The 17,699-nt window shown below is 37.7% G+C and overlaps 1 protein-coding gene across 2 annotated transcripts in view; it reads right to left on the bottom strand.

Moving 5' to 3' along the window:
* Positions 1-17,699, bottom strand: part of LOC103476778 (VPS10 domain-containing receptor SorCS1-like) — a 62,088-nt gene that overhangs the window by 14,013 nt on the left and 30,376 nt on the right. For both annotated transcript variants that reach the window (XM_008429350.2, XM_008429351.2), the window contains exons 10-21: positions 16,825-16,971; positions 14,435-14,537; positions 14,052-14,128; positions 12,665-12,756; positions 12,419-12,526; positions 12,154-12,271; positions 10,302-10,435; positions 9,270-9,383; positions 5,533-5,704; positions 2,592-2,778; positions 708-841; positions 511-634 (exon numbers count right to left, since the gene is read on the bottom strand). In XM_008429350.2, coding sequence (XP_008427572.1) covers positions 511-634; positions 708-841; positions 2,592-2,778; positions 5,533-5,704; positions 9,270-9,383; positions 10,302-10,435; positions 12,154-12,271; positions 12,419-12,526; positions 12,665-12,756; positions 14,052-14,128; positions 14,435-14,537; positions 16,825-16,971 — 1,510 coding nt within the window. The remainder of the gene's footprint in view (positions 1-510; positions 635-707; positions 842-2,591; positions 2,779-5,532; positions 5,705-9,269; positions 9,384-10,301; positions 10,436-12,153; positions 12,272-12,418; positions 12,527-12,664; positions 12,757-14,051; positions 14,129-14,434; positions 14,538-16,824; positions 16,972-17,699) is intronic.

The following is a 17,699-nucleotide window of genomic DNA, read 5'->3' as shown; positions in this document are numbered from 1 at the left end:
GATACTTCTTTCTTTTTTCACTTTCCAGAAATATTCAGATTTATTGAACATGCAGCATTATTCTCTGAAAACTCAGTAATACTATTTCTATTGATTGTGGGAGTCCTGACTGAACCTGTTGACTCTTGTAAAACATGACAGATTTTGGCCCCAGATCAAATCAAAACAACTCCTAAGTGACCTCATGCTTGTAGATATTATTTACTGGAGTCATCCAACCACATTCCCTTACTGCAGACAAATTAGTGGAATATCTGAAATTATTTTAAACCATCAAAGCATCTTGGAAACGTTCCTTGGTGAGTTACATTTTCACACGTAGATGATATGTTGCAAGGAGGCAGTTTGAAAAAAACTTTGGGTTGAAAACCTAACCTGGTATGGATTCAAATCCATGACATGGTTAGCAGAATATGGAGCTTTAAAATTTAATTCACTATAAGCCTACCATGCCTCTTTTCAAAATCACTCTTTCTAGCTTAAGCAAATACAGATAATAAATGCTTTTACCATAAACTGCCACTCTGATTTGGTCCTGGTGGACAGTATTACCAGCCAAAGCCTGAACAGTAACAATGTGACTTCCCTCTCTGGAGAAAGTGAAGGTGATTGCGCCGTCAAGGGTCACAACTGGCTGCAAGACAACGGGACATAATATGTAATTCTCTGTCATGCTTTCAAGGCCAAATTGCCTGCAGATGGCTTACCTCTGTCTTGTTATCAAACCACCAGAAATATGTGACTGTTCCCACACTACTTGGGCGAAGTGTTGTTGTGAAATTTACTGCTTTGTCCTTAATGACCACCAAAGGAGCTGAAAGTTGCACCTGCTCGAGGTGACCTTTAGAGAGAAAACACAGAGTGTGAAGTTACACCTTTTATTAAAACAGGGCTAAATTTAATGCCTCCCCGGTGCGTCTAAGCTTCAACAAATGAAACGTTTGTAATATCTGGCACAGCAGAGACCAAGTGGAACACACTAAACCCACTGGTGGACAGCGTTAAAGCTGTTTGCACTCCAGAAGTCGTTTGATTTCTGCACATGGGGAATTTTTTATGTTTCTCCAGCCATACAATTGTCAATACTAAAAACCACAATAGTAAGTTTGTTTTAAATTGATCGGTGGGGCTCTGTGGTAGTAAGAAAATGCACACAGCAGTCCATTTTTCTGCTACACAGGATGCTGGATTAAAGTAATGAAAAAGGACTACAGTTGTGTCCTTGATAAACTATACTAAAAGGTATGAACCAGTACAAAGTGCAAAGTCCTTACAGCTTTCTTAATTTAACTTTTCTTTGTTGCACTTTGATGTTTCAGCTCTTCAGTAGTATTTAAAAATCCAGTGAAGATAACCTCAGGAAATACAAAATTCAGTTTTTAAATGATGACTGCATTCATTAAGAGAAAAAAAAAGTACCTAAACCAATCTGGCTGTGTGCGAAAAAGCAGTTGTCCACTAAATCAATATGGTTACTTTTGCAGAAATAACTATCATCAAGTATTTGTAAAAACTGACAATAAATGTTTTTGGTCACTGTGGAGGAATTTAGGGTGGGTTCACACTGCAGCCTGAAGTGACCCAATTCCGATTTTTTGGCAATTCCGATTTTTTTTGCCGGGGCTGTTTACACTGCCAGTAAATGCGACTTGTATGCGTTCTGCAGTGTGAACGGGCAAACAACCTGAAAGTGTCCCTCATGCGCACTAGAGGGCGCAATAGCGTCAGCTTTCTCAATGTTCTGCCAACCGGCATAAAAAGAAGAAGTGCTCAGTGTTTGCGGAAGTAAACATGAAGGCTAACGGTGGAGCTTAGCTTGCATATTTGAAGTTGTTGTCCGGCCGGAGCAACATATTGACAACTTAATCCTCATATAGTTCGTCATTGTTGTTGTTTTTCTTCCCGCTTGCGCGTATCAGGACGCAGGATAGTGAGATTTGTTTAGAATCAGTGACGTTCAGTTCGGATGAAGGCGGCCTGGACGTTAGGTCGCATTTGAATCGGATACGTATTGGATATGGGTCACATTCGAAAAAGAATCCGACCTGTGCTGTTCACACTGCCATGAAAAGATCGGATACAGGTGGTTGTATCTCATTTTGTTGCATCATAAATAAAAAAAAAGATCTGCTGTTCTGGGTTTGTTCATCTTCTCTCAGATGAGTTGCTCATGTACTCTTGGAGTGCTTTTGATAAACTGAGCTCTCATTGGAGGCCAGGTTCAACACCCTTCCTAAACTGTTAAATGTCAGTAACTTCATTTGTAATGTGTCATTTGAAATGGTGCTTGATGTGTTGCTGTTAAAGTATTTTAGCCTACTTTATGTTATCAGACCGGTTCTGTTTAAGCGATTTCCTGACTTTACAGGCCTGCCAGTAATGGTATAATTTTAAAACTGCTTTTTGTATTTACTCAGGTTATCTTTGTCTAATATTACAATTTGCTTGATAATAAGATAAAACATAGAAAGATAGTGAGAAAGATTGTGAGAATATATGTATATATTATGAATTCCAGCTCTCTGAAACACTTGGATGAATTCTAACGTTTTAGCAATTACTTTCAAATGACCAACTTGCTTTCGACTTACAGGACACGTGGAGGTAGAGGAAGACCCTGTCAAAGCCGAGATGGTTACTTGCTGTGGCTGAAACTTGATAGATTCCAACTTTATTATAGATGTGCTTGACCCCATCATCGATGGAGCTGATATTAACGTAAGATATGGCAGTTCCATCACCAAAGTCCACTGTTATGCTTGTCATCGAGCTGAGACCCTTCAAAAAAAAAAAAAAAAGAAAAAGATGAGATGCTGTCATTTATCCTTGTCTGTTCCCCCGTGCAGTCACTGATTCATAACAGGAGCACTTTCAATAAAACCTACGAGAACAAGGTCTTGTTGTAAATCACGTCGATGCATATTTATTTGATGCGCCAGGTTCTATAGCCTTTGTGACAGCATCTTTGATTCACACCACATTAAATAAAAACATGCAGCATGTGAGTAATACCCCGTTAGGTGTATTTTGACGTGTGGTAAAAGCAAATTGCAAAAGCAGTCTTGTAAAACACTCCCCTGAAATGCGATGGTAAACAGTGACTGTTGAGTTTAGGTAATTGCAACCAGAAATGTTTACCTTCACATCCTAAGGAGAAAAGCTTTGTAGCTGGAAGGCTTTTTTTATGTAGTCTGTTATAACCCCTTGCAAATATATTCATGGTCCTTCAACTTTTTTCACATTTTACCCAGTTAAGGTAATACATTTTGATGGCTTTTATGAAACAGATCAGCACTAACAGAGTTGTGTGAAATGGCAGAAAAGGATCCCATTTTCAAAGGAAACACACAATCCATCAGTGTTACTTTTCTGCTGCACATATCATGTCGCATGAAGGAAAAACAAAATGTTTCGTTCTGTTCTCAGTTGACTACAAAACGTTCTTCCTGTGTCTTCGATACAGCTTGAACAAACAGCAAAACATGACTTTCCTCCAGAATTAAAAAGGGCATTTTAGTTGGTTTTTCATTACAGTTCTCTCTGCCTTCATAATAGTCGCCTGGGAAGGTTTATGTCATCCCCTTTCCATTTTTAAAGATGGATTGAACAGTGGTCAAAGATCGAGAAATGGTTTGATGATCTCGCCATGATAATTGTCCTTCAACTTGGGTGTTGTTTGTTCACTAATGCCCAGAAGAGCTGTGTACGCGGAGATTAAACTGTTCAAAAATGGGATTTGTTTATTAATCAAGTGATTTTCTAAAAGCAGCTAGATGCATTGGACTTTTATAGAGAGAGTAAATATGGCTGAATACAAACACATGCTGGATTTTTCAGATGCTGAGAAAATCCATCCACTTCAAATTAATCTACTACTTTGTGTTGGTCTGTCACACTATAAAATGTCAATTATGTACACTGAGATTTGTGCTTATAGAAAAATGTAAGAAAGTCACTAAGTCTAGCCCTGGCTCCCTTTGTTTTTCAACCAAAAATTCTGTGGCTGAAAATAGAGTTGCAAGGGAAAACAAAAAAACGCATTATTACAAACTTCATTTACTCCATTGTAGTTGGTAATGTTATGTTGCTTAACTCTAATTTTCTATTTTAAATTAATAACATGTCTTCTCTATCAATGTATGAACATTATCCCCCAGGCGTTTAGTGAGTGGAGTAGTTCTCTCCTCTCCATCACATACTCCCTGCTCCCTGCAGCGCCTCTTCTTTCCAGCATCTCTCACGCTCACATCAAGTGTAAAATTTAAGACCGTCTTTTTTTTTTTCTTTTGTGAAAATTGGCACACAGTCAGCAGTGAATTGCTTACCGCAGGTCTTAAAACAAAAATCACAGTGTGTGAATCATTTAAATACACTCCCCCTGTGATCTGAAATGGGAGCACAGTGGGAAATTATACCCGCCTCTGGCCAAAAATAATGCAACAAGACCAGACTCCAAAATCCCCTTTCATTCACTAATTCATCACTAAAATTCTCCAGTTACTTGTGAACCAAGTTTCTTAACTCCAAAGAAGAGAGAAAAAAAATTATATATTTTTTCTTGGTTTGCATCACTGCCTCTGTTATTAGCTGCTTTAAATATTTGATCTTACGCAGGATTTTAACTCTCGTCTCATGAAGGAAATTCTCAGGGTTGGGATATTAATCAACAACGATACACTCCTACAAGGCTGTAGGTTTGTGAGACACTTGCAACTATTGTTGTTTTTTCCTACATACCAACTTGAGAATGCACAGTGAAGCCTAAAGTATGTTAAAATCTGGTTGTTTGCATTGCATTTTTAAAGATTGAATTGCATTGTGCTGTAACTGATGAACCACTGTAATCATGTGATGAAAGGTGAGTTAATGTGTAGTGGAAACAGGTGGCTTTGTTTTAGATCTATGTACCGTTGAAACCAGAGGTTTGCATGCACTGAATAAAAAGACATGTGATCCGTTATTTAAATGATACCAAACGTTTCTCGTTTTAGGTCAGGCTGAATTACCTAAATTATTTTTATTTGCTAAATACCACAATATTGAGAGAAAACATCAAAATCAGAAATGTGCATGCATTTCCCAATTATTTGGTATGAGTTGCCTTTGAACTGGATGACTTGGTTTTGGGGAACCATCATGTTTGGATGCCCAATAGTTTGACCCACAACAGCCACTGAAAATTATTTATTTTAGAATAACTGAAATGAACAATTTTAGTTATTCTAACTAATCTAAATCAAGAGAAAATTGGTCTGAATGAACTTCAGACCGTGAGAAAATGTGTCTTTCTTTTCGGTGAATGTAAACTTGTTTAATAATTCTTCCATGTGAATTTTAATTGGGTCTATAACATAACTGCTTGTCTTCATTTCCACAGTCTAAGTATATTGCATTCGGTAAAGCATGGTTTTCAATCATCTTGCACTTTCTAATCTATTCTATGTTTGCTGTTATTAGACAGATGTTCTGTCAAGTGTGCAGTGCTGCTTTTTGTCTTTTGTTTTGTTTTTGTTTTTGTAATGAAATCATCACCTCTTCCAGAAAGACCAAGAAGGTAACATTCCTTCCCAGCGTTGCTACAAATGTTCCCTCACTGGTGAAGAGCTGGAGGCCTCTGGGAGCCTGGCTGGGACACTTTTGTTGCCGGGGGCTGTACTTCAACAGACTTCCCTTGGTGCAGTTGTTCGACAAAGCCTTGCGATATCTGGAATGAAATTAACAACAAAAACACTTTTGCACGCTTTGAGTGAAAAGCAGACAAATAAACCAAAATTGGAAAAACGTGGAACAAGCTATGAAAAGCTGAAAATTTAAAAAGACAGGGAAATGCCTTTACTTTAATGCAGATATTCAGTTCAAATGTATGATGTTTAGTTCCATTCATTTTTGTTGTCGTTTATTGTACATTTATGAATGATGATATGCAACACGATCTGTGTGATTCAAGGCCAGTAATGAGTCACATTACTGGCCATGTAATGTGATTACATCACAAAAGATTCAATATTTTTAGCTGAATCTTATTTCAACCATAATATTTAACTAAATGATATTAAAAATGTGAATAAAAAGAAACAAAATACCAAAGAAAGACAGAAAAAACTTAGCAAGTTTTGGGGTTCTATTTAGAAGTTATAAGTAGTAAATCTCTTTGCATTTAAATCACAAAGAATACATCAGTTTTGTATCTGAGTAGTAAGTACTCATTGCCAGGTACTACAGCGAACAAATCTTCCACCCTGCAGCTTATATTGCAACACGTTAAGAAACTACACAGTTTTTCTGGGATGATCAGTTGAAAGCATGGGTGTGGTCTCAATGTTTCTAACATAGCATGTTTATGAAGCTCTCTAACATCTTTGAGATTAGAGGTTTAGAAACACAATTTACATATTGCGCCCGTTATCGTCTGTGAAAAGTTAATCTGTATCCGTACAAAATAAAGAGTCTGAGAGAGTCACTCACTGCTGATCAGAGGCCAACTGCTAATAACATCTCAACAGAAGTATTTCTGAAGAATATCTTGTCCTCTGGTTGCTTAAATTATTCCTTCAAGCAGCCAGACACCTGGGTGCTCGTGTTAGAGCATATTCAAATGACAAATGAAAGCAGGAAGAATATTTAGAGCAGGAGTAAGGACACAATCTCAAACTTGACACCTGAGCTCGTCAGTCCCTCAGGCGAACTGTCACTCATCAGGAGCTGATATACCCACATGGGCTGAAAATTACTTCAGAAAATCTTTCCCAAAGACTTCAACATTAAATTACACTCACATTTTCCACTTAAACCTCATTGTACAAGAAATGAATCTTGTCAACCAAATGCAGTAGAAGTACCTCTAAACCAGTGGTCCCCAACCCCCGGTCCGTGGACCAATTGGTACCGGGCCATGCAAGAAATAATTAAATATTTCCGTTTTTTGTATTGAGTCTGGAGGATCTTTTATTTTGAAAAACCTTTAACCGGATTCTCTCGGTTACTTGCGCGCCAACACTGAGCCCACAAGCAGCAAAATGAGTAAGAAACAGATCAGATGTCTTTGGAAAGTTTCTTTGCAAAGGGGAAAAGGCCCAGAGAAGAGACAGGAGAATGGATTTATCCCGGACCGGTAGGTGAGTCCCACATTACAAGCCCGCTCTGCGTAACATGCGGCGACCGGCTGCTAATGAGGCAATGAAGCCTCAAACTGCTTCGCCACGTAGAGACCAAGCAGACTGTGGATATAAGCAACACTTCGGGTGTCATTGTCTCTCGTCACTCCCAGATGGGACCGTCTCGTTGCAGAGAAACAAGCTCAGGGCTCCCGTTTGTCATTATCGTGAGTTAAAATTTTCACGAAAGTAAAATGTTCGTTTTTGTGGCGTATCTGTATCTTATTTTGAAGGGATATGTAAACGTTACCATAGCGACCAGAGTCAGAGAGCGTTTGGGCAGTGGTCGAGAGGAGATGAGTAGAGCTTGTGAGTCTTAAGTCTGGTTTAGACGGAAAGATTTAAGAATTGTCGGCCGATTCTCCAAACCTCTGTGACCACAGAGCTGATAAAAGTACAACAGGTTGGATCGGTTCGTGTCTCCAAGGCAGTAGCAACACGAACCGATTCCACTCACGAACATTGGGATTCCAGAAGAAAATCCACAAAACTCCCAACATAGCATATGGGAATTTAGAATAACCAAACACGGATGACTATGTAGAAGCAATAGTGATAGTTTGTGGAGTCATTTTAAGAGATAAAAGACGTAACAAAAAGAAAAGGCGGTAGATAAAAGACGACGGGAGCAGCCGCTCTATTTGCTGTACTATGATTTGGAGGTGACTATGTTGTTTCATAGTTAACATTTTTAATTGAATAATAATGACCTTCACATATAATAATAAACATTTCCACATTTCATCTCCGATGTCCACCGGACTCACAGTTGCGCAATATGTCAGTTGTTTGGGATTCCCCTCTGTTCTTACATCACCGCACTTTCTGATTGGCTACCTGTCACATTCAACTGGTTGTATTCTCGTTCCCAGTCAGGGAAAACCCCACAGGCTGAGATAAAAGGGCCAAGACAACGCAAATTGGATATATTCAGGATTTAGCGGGAACACCAACATGCAGAAGCCTTATCTGACGGTTCACTCCCCCCCCCAACCCTGGGCCGCAGCAAAATTTTCCAAGTCTTGACCGGTCCGTGGTAATAAAAAGGTTGAGGACCACTGCTCTAAACTCATAGGTATCTGGGACCATATGTCATGTAGCATAGAACATGGTTAGAAGATGTGAGCAAAACTTCCCTCTTCACCAAATGTACACAAAAATGGAATAACGTCAGATTTTAGTGGTTGTAGGATTTCATGTTTGTTGTTTGTAAAAGACAACGAGACATTTTTCCTTCTAGTGCTGGACACACAGGTTTGTTTTGGTTGTTTTAACCCAGAATGTCCTGCACTGATTCCTGCTCTTGGACCAATTTCTGGTCTGCTAGGCATTCACATATGCATTCAAACCATACCGGAGTTCACTTCAGGCTAAATGTGACCCCACATTTAGAAAGGATGAGGGGCCCCACATCCTTTCTAAATGTGGTCATGGTGAAGACATGGTATTAGATCTTATTGTGGACCATTGCCATCCATGTGATGGATCAATGACAAGAAGGAATGGCAGTATTACAAAATATTTATCATGACTACGTTCTTTCTAGAGTACGATCCAACACAAAGTATCTGCACATTCTAAGACAAATAAGAATTTTTAATTTGTCATTATACTTGAGCAGAAATTATTTAGCTTACTAAAAGTACTAAAATGCACCATCATACTCGACATGTGTAACCATTACAAAAAATGTAGATGTGCAAATAGGTAACTAGCCCAAAGACATATTTTTAATTAAAGAAAAAAATTATAATTTTTTAAACTTAATCAACTTATGAGCTTAAAAAGCAAATCATTTTCACCCTGCAAAATATAAGTACATCTGTTCTATGCGTTCCAAAAATCTTTTTTTGTTAAAAGCAGCAGCAGTACATGAAAATCTACCTCACAGGTTGTAAACCTTATTATTTATTCTAATGTTTTCTTTTATTCCTTCACTATTGTATCTCTGGTCATTTTATGCTTTTCTTTGGCTTTTAAAAAAATGTATCCATAGTGCACAGTGTGCGACCAACCATTTGAACAATTTTCTACTTTTCTTCCACACTTTTTCAAAGCTGCATTTTCACAGCTTGTGCCTTCTGGTTTGTGTCAGCACATCTGAACTAAACGTACCCTGTTGTGTTGAAGAAGCTGTCCCCCGTAATGCAGTCTCGAGTTGATGCTGAAGGAACGAACCAAAAAGCTGAAGTGCAGCTCCCATCGACTTGCCTCTCAAACCCATAGTCACTGTTTTAAGTCAAGAGAAAAAGGCACACTGGGGCATTATCAGGGCTACTAAATATTTATTTTAAAGTTCAAGCAGAAATATTTAGTCAAGATGGAATCAATAATTTCAAAACCAGAGAAAAAATGATTGGTGTGTGAAAAGTTCCTACACAACAACAGCTGGCTGAGGTTTGATGTTTTATGAATCACACTTCAGAAGCAGAGAAATCATTGTTTGTGTTTACAAAAATTATAATTACACCCTATAATGTCTTACAGATCTTTCATGTTTCTTTCATCAGGATGAGGGAATCACAAGCAGAGCAGCAGAGAAGCTTTCAGTCATAAATTGATGTTAAGCTTAAAATACTGCATATTACTTACAGACATAAAGATAAAAGAAAGTGTGGAGCTGACTGAAGTAGTGTACAGGAAATGAAACAGCACTTGTTAGACATTGAGAGAAAAGTAGGTCATCTTCAATCTGGGTAACTCCAGGAAATTACAGCTTCCAAATTATTCCTTAAAAATAATGTCAGATTCAAGAGTCACCTGTCCATCCATCCATCCATCCATCCATCCATCCATCCATCCATCCATCCATCCATCCATCCATCCATCCATCCATCCATCCATCCATCCATCCATCCNCATCCATCCATCCATCCATCCATCCATCCATCCATCCATCCATCCATCCATCCATCCATCCATCCATCCATCCATCCATCCATCCATCCATCCATACATACATACATACGTACATACATACATATTTGTGTTTTACTTTAGAAAACTTTCTGAATTGTAACACATCCTTCTAAACTCTCTTCTTCTTGTGTCTGTTTTTGCTTCACACATTCTGCCTCTGGAGACTTATGAAGTGTTGAGAATTTGACTTAATGAAGTGAAAAGAGTAGCTGCAAAGGGGTAACTCACCACTCAAAATCTGCCTCTGTGCACGCGCAGGAGTCTGACATCTGAGAAATATACTGATCTCTGGCCTTGACACATCGAACATTTGCTCTCAGTTTTTGGAAGATTCTCTTCATTCCCATGATGCACACTTCCCCCTGTGATAAATAATGCATCATAAAAGTATCTTCTTCGCCCCTTTGTTTTATAGGATCTTATTCTTCATTGTGCAGATAAACCATAGTGATTCTTTAAGATTAATCACTGGCTGATCTTTTTGAAGCTTGCATTTTGTAGTATTCTGGCACAGGCAGTAGAAAGTCTAACGGTTTGCATCATACATGGAGAGTAGTCTGATTTTCTGGCTGACATTATTAACTTAGCAAAGATAGACAAAAAATAGCTGGGTTATATATTTCACTCAAATGTTGGGTTTATCTTGTCGAGACAGATGTTGGGTAGTTTTAACTCAATCATGAACTGAGGAAGGATTTCTTGTGGACTTTGAAAGATCTGTGCAAAATCGAACATCCTGGAAGCATGTGACTTGCAACATCAGTCTGGCCATGACGGACCGTTTAATGCTTAGTAGCATATTTTCTGGGGTTGCAAAAAGTATGGTGGGTCAAAACCTATTACACAACCCCTACTACCCATGTTTGCTCCAGAAGAAAATGCAGAAAAGCTTTCTTGTTGCTAGCCAACAGATGTGCAATCCTGCGCAGCCCTAACAACCCGACCTGTTACGTTGGGTTGTTAGGGCTCCATCTGTCTTTATATAACAAGAACCACGTTAGCAAAAAGACCCAAATTGATGTGGTTTTAAACCAGCCGTTTTGAGTGTATTTTGCTAAGCTAATCGCAGGTACTTGTGCAGAAAAAAACCTGACAAACTCCAAATGTTTCATGTTGACCATGTGTCACTTTCTATCCACCATATGTCATTAAATCTCATATGTTATTAAAGCTGAAAGAACTAGCAAGGAAGAGAACCACAAATAATAGAAATAGGGTGCAAAATGTATTCTTTACAAAATAAAAAACCATTAAAAAGACAAATGGGAGATTTAAAGCATTTTTTTAAAGAATATTTATCACTACAGTTCATTCATCTGTTGGTTTTGGTACATGGGAGGTAATTTGAAGCAAAATTAGGGTACAAAATGGAAAACTGATTCAGCATAGTTTGTGATCTTCGCAAAGTGTTTTGTGATTACTCTTTTGAGAATATGCAAGTAAAAATAGAAATGTAATCAATCTGAATATTTTCCTTTTGACCTGAGGAATGCTCATCCTCATTTGTCTGCCTTATTTGGTTTTATTACTAATTTTAACAGTGAATAACGTGCAACCAATATGGCTTATCTCCAGCACCTTAATAATTGAACATTTCAACACTGAACATGCTCAACTAAAATCTAAATTTGGAATTTTTTAATAAACAAACAGGAGGTGAGAAAAGTTGCTTCCCATTAGCACATATTCTCAGCTGCCAGCGAACCCTTCATCTCCTCCTCTTCCTCCTCCTTGCATAAACTTCCAGAGATGTGTGAGCAAAATTTCAGATGTGCTTTTTTTTAATCTTAAATAATAAAGAACCTTCGAGCAATTTTAGGGGGGAAAAAAAATCATTAGAAAATCTAAAATTATTTATTTAAATAGATTCCTCTACAGATATCTTACTTTGTGAGAAAGTCTGAGCAACAGAGTCAGTTTTAGAAACTACTATATAACTAATCTCTAGCAACTATATATATGATCCTTAGACTTACTGGTGCATAAATCTTCATCAAAGGTTTACAGTCTCTCAGCTTCTATCAAATGTTATTGTACATAGCAGAGCAAAGTGAAGACATCTATTAAAAACCCTTCCTACCTCATTGTCTAGCTGCCATGTCACGTAGTCCTCAGATGTGCATCGTTTTTCAAATATAGGCCGGAAGTCAATCTTGAGGAGTTGCCATTCAGATCGATGGCTGAAATGACCAAATATCCTGGAAAAGCAAGTCAGAAAAACAAGGTCATAGCATCCAGTATATGGGACAGAGTTTTCCAAGACATCAGGGCAATAAATAATTAGCCTCTGCATTAATTAGCATATTGAAAACACATAATCTTCTCATAATCCTTCCACATCTTACGTCATTATGAGGATGTCCTCTCCAGGCTCCCCCAGCACCCCATCAACATAGAGTGGAGAGGAGGTGAAGCTATATTTGTCCCAGTTTCTGCCCTCATCAAAACTCAGCCTGAGGGGGAGAGAGACCCACCACAAATGGAGTATAATTCAGTCAGAAAAGGCTTTGCAAGAAAAGCAATCTCACTCCTTGTTTCAAAGATTGAATGTGCTCTCTAAAAAGACGTGGAACGTCCTTGGAAAGTCATACCAAATGTGTCTAATTGGCAGAGGTGTATGTCGGATGGCCACTAGAGATCCTCCTTGATTCAGGAAAAACACGCTGTACTCTTCCTGAAAAACCTGCACACACACACACACGCACACACACACAGCCACCTTTGCTTTAACACATCAGAGAAAATTGTTCAAGACTCTGAAAAGGTATACAACAGTTCAAACAAAAGAATGGATGCACGCTCTCACATACGCGGCAAACAAGAACAACACAAAGCTGCTGTTTTCACAAGAGCCTCCGTAGTGTGAAAAACGTCATACAAATACTGGTATCTGCTGATTTCTGGGGTCTAACGCCAGTGGCAAAAATATGTTTGCGCCCTTTGTTTTATTTGTTTTAAGAAATCAGGAATGCACAAGGCTGGCTGTCAAACCTCGCCTCTCTATTTCTGTGCAGATGTGACTGCAGCACCAAAAGCTGAAACGGAGAAAAAAAAAAAACGAAAGCTGGCATATAAATGTCTGAGCGAGGTTGTCTTTGTTCTTTATTCAGATTCATCTAGAGATAGGTTACTTTTTAATTTAAAAAATGTTCAAAAATATACTGAGCCCAACTCATTATGACTACAGCAGCTCCGGTGGGGGTAAAAGGGTAAAAAGATTCAAGGAGGAAAAACACAACCAGTAACCGTCCCTGAAATTAAAAATCCAAAAAGTACGTCTGATATTTGCATTTAGGGTCCTGAATTGCTGCCATTACAGTGGAACATCGTGGCACAGTTTTACCGTATATTAAACATTTAACTAAAATAATAAATAAAAAATAAATAAATAAAAGCTCAATCTCAGTCAAATTTAATGGAGAGTATCTAAGAAGAGTTATTCCCAGATACTGTATTAGTTTTAGGTCAAGACTTTGACAGGACAAATAAGCTTGACTTTTAATAATATGGTTTTCACTGTATTTTGAGTGTTATTGTGTGAGGCGATAAACTTTCCAAGCCCTGCTGAAGATAACCAGGGCTGAAAAACGCATGTTCAAAAAGTTCAAGAGGATTTCAGTCACTTTCAGAAGATTAAATAATTTCGTGATCAGTACAAAGTGCTTTATTCTGCAATCGACTAAAATTGCCTAACACAGAATAAGGACTGAAGTCACTCCATCAATAATATGGTGGTAGGGAGGTAGTTACAAATCTGTAACCACTACGAGGGCCGTCCAGATAAACTTTCTTATTCTATTTGCGATATCTGCAGCTCAGCAGAATCTTATTAAAAACCATTTATATGATTTTTAATAAGCCTCCATCAGTATCATATAGATCGTTAAGGGAGGTTCATGGTCGCTTGTTATATTGACATTCGAGGCATAAAAGAATTTTAGAAATGTGTCACCCAAAACTCCCAAAACTGTATTGTACCTCTCTCCAGGTATTTCCAGCATCAGATGTGATGAAGATACTGACATTCACACTGCTTAATTCTGGACCAACCACACCTAAATAAAGAAAGGCATAAAAAAATATAATTTATTTATACTCCAAATTATTTCAAAGGTATCACCAAAACAATTTTCGTGTTGCAGTCAGATTGCTGTCATTCTTCTTGTTGAGATAAGAACACAACAGATGTATGGGAGCGACAGCTATCACCTAAAGTGTTGTCATGGGAGGAAAGTGCACGAGAACGGAGCTAAAATACAGATCTGACTGCAAGTGCCGGAGAATATGATCAAAGACCAGCATTATGACAGAGAGTAAACACAAATATGCATTTGCAGATTCCTGTGCAAATAAAATCTCACCTGATGCTATTATAACCCCTGGAGCCGTGTCTTTGCTGACAATGTTTCCTGAGGCGTAAGGGTTCTCCGAGACATGAAGGTGAAGATGCAAAGAGCAGTATGGCTGTCGAACAGAGGAGATTAATTTGTTGGAGTTAAGAATGTGCAAAAAGAAAACCTGATTCCGTTACAAATATTTTAACATTTGTTCAATTATAAAAAGTTAAAAGATTTTTTTGGAAATATTGTGGTGTCAAATGTTTCACAAAAAAAAAAAAAAAACTATAGTCTTTGATGTCAATTAATCATCCAGGCCATGTATACAAAGTATTTGCCTCTGTATAGATTTCTTATAGTTTCTGAGAACAGATGAGAATGAAAGTCATTTAGTATAGAAATGACTATCAGTCTAGAAAGCCTGCTTGAGTCTTTAGGACTCCAGTAGACCTCAGTTATCTTCCAAAATGAATCTAAGAGTTTATCAATTACTAATTCAGTAGTCCAGAAACCAGAACAACATCCACAGCACTGCAGACTTCATTTGCTCTTGTAAATATGTGTGTTCATAATTAAAGAAGAAAGAAGAACTGAGCACATGTAAAAAGTCCTTCCAGATCAAAAATGACACAAAGGCTCTTTTCACTTTCGTCAAAAACATCTTGAAGTTACCCAAGCTTTTTTCATAACATATTCTGTGCATTGACGAGACAAAATGCGTAGGTGTGTGTGTGTGCGTGTATGTGTCCCCTCACATCTTCTATGAAACTAACCAATATTTCTGAAAAGAACACACCTACAGTCAAATATAGCCTAAGGCGACTTTTGCAACTTCAGAACCTGATAGTCATAAAAATTTTCCATCTACCTTAAGATCCTATGGGAGAAAGTTCACTTATCAGTTCATGGCCTTGAGCTCAAGTTCACGTAGCAGAACAATGGTTTTGAAGCAAAGTCAGAGTCCGGACTTAAATCCAATTGAGAGGCCGTGACATGACCCAAGAAACACTCCTGCTGCTTGTGCAGAAACCTCCAATGTACCTTAATTAAAGCAATTCTGCAAAGAACTGTAGGACAAAATTACTCCACATCAATGTAAAATATGTCACAATGGCAGGTGTTGCAATGTTCCTTCCAGTTGTGGCAGACATATTTATTGTGTTTAGCATAATGCCATGTAATTTTTGGGTGCATTTTTAATTTAACAAGTAAAATTGTCACTTGAACACAGCTTTCAATAGTAATTCAGATTTGTTTGATAATGATTTTTATGTGACCTGAAACACTGAAATGTGGCAAGTAGCAAAAAAACTGAATAAATCTGTGGATAGTAAATCATTTTTCATGCCACAACAGGTACACACAGTAGTTCTTATGACCTGTGTAGAATATTCTTGAAAACCCCACAGGGGATGCTGGTTTACAAAAACAGGCAGCTCAAACATGCTTCACAAAGGAAAACTCGTGCAGGAAAGTAAACCCATAAATACATGTCCACAAAATCTAAAAACATACTTGTCATGCGTTTCCCTTTGAGAAATTGAGCACAGACAAGTTTGTTAGCAAACCCATCAGGTGATAGGACAAACGATCTCAAGTATCCATTCGACTTGGCCTGGTTAGGAAAAGTAAAACTCCTCCCTAATGGCAGGAGGCAAAACTTTGAGAGGAGCAGATGATTAATGGCTGCCAGCTAAGCCTTTGCCTTATTTTGCTGTTTCGTTCCACATCAAGTTTACGACAAAGTTCTAAGAATAATTTATATGTATATTTATATTGATTTAAATAATTGTTTGTTTGAATGATTAATTACTGATAGTGTTGGCTATGTTTACTCCATATGAGGGTTTTCTTTCTCTAAAATAATCAAAATGTACATGAATATGAAAATGAACTGAACATAAATTGTTAATAATCTGAAATAAACTAAACACAAGAAGGTTATTAAGCAAATTAATAGTTTTAATTGAAAATATTTAGAGGTTTATCATATGCTCAGTCAATGTTTTAATAATCAAGGTTTTAATAAGTATATTTATTAATTTATTAAGTAAGTTTTTATATTTATTCACTGATATTTTGGAGGGTTTTTTTTATTGATAAGCTCCAGTTCTTTGAATTTGGAAGGCCTATTTACCATCGCCCTAATTTTTAGCTTAATTGAAAGACTCGGATTCAAGTTGAGACGTTGGGTGGGTCACTCACACATGTCAATAAGATGTCCAGTTAGAGGAAGCTGTTGTTAAAATTAACATATTACTTTTAAGGCTAAATATCTCAATGGTGTTAATAATCTTGGTATATTCACTGTCTTTAGCATCGTCAGAATACAGCACGGTACAGTGTGATGCTTCTGAGAGCAGATAATGGAAATCCAAATAAGTATATCTACCTCCTGTCAGTGGCCCACTTACTTGCTCACAATAGACCTTGTTTCCCTGGAGATCGGTTGTTGGAGCCTGAAGAAGATGCCAGTCTCTGCCCTTGTTGTACGTGATATAAGTTTTCACTTGGTTCTCAACAACTTTATTTGACAGGAACACTCCTTTAATCCCGGCAACCTGCGTGTATGAGAGGCATGAAGCGGAATGGAGAAAAATAACACAAAAGAAGAAATAAAAAAACCAAAAAACTTAAAAAAAGCTTTAAAATATTCAAACTTAAGTAAAGCTGAGGGCCTCATTTTGCAAAAGAGAGAGAGAGAGATGTCTGAGAGTGATAGCTTTTCTGACATGGAGCACTATTTTGGACCATCTGTATGGCTGTGTAAAATCAAAACAACATATGGCAGAGCCGTAGGATATATCTTCTTCTTTGTGCTTGTGTGCAAAGATGCAGACTTAACATACAGCAGACATCAACTGTGTCCACAGTTCTCCTTAGTTTTTTGCCAAATCTTTGTAAGAGAATAAAAACATTGTTTCATAACCAAACGTGTGGCAAGGTCGTCTCAGCAACCACTGAGGGATATCTGAGGTGTGCGTTTGTAGCAACATGATACTTTCACTGTTGGATGACGATGAGGATAATGTGCATTGATGCATTCATGTGGAATCCCTGCAAGTTCATAGTAGATCTGTCAACACAGATTTATGTTCCTGGCACAAGTTAGAGCTCGTGTTAAAGCTGAGGTATATAACTTTTATAAAAATATATATATATTTTTTCATATTTGTTGAAACTGTCACCATATCCTGAGAGTATAATATGAGACAGATAATCTGTGGAAAAATTAGTTCCTCTGCCTGCTCTTTGTGGATTGTTTTAGCTCTTTAATCACACTGGTGTA

Source organism: Poecilia reticulata, linkage group LG15, assembly GCF_000633615.1.
Source record: "Poecilia reticulata strain Guanapo linkage group LG15, Guppy_female_1.0+MT, whole genome shotgun sequence".
NCBI lineage: Eukaryota > Metazoa > Chordata > Actinopteri > Cyprinodontiformes > Poeciliidae > Poecilia > Poecilia reticulata.
The sequence above is the reverse complement of the archived record's forward strand: the minus strand, read 5'-3'. Positions and strand labels throughout refer to the sequence as shown.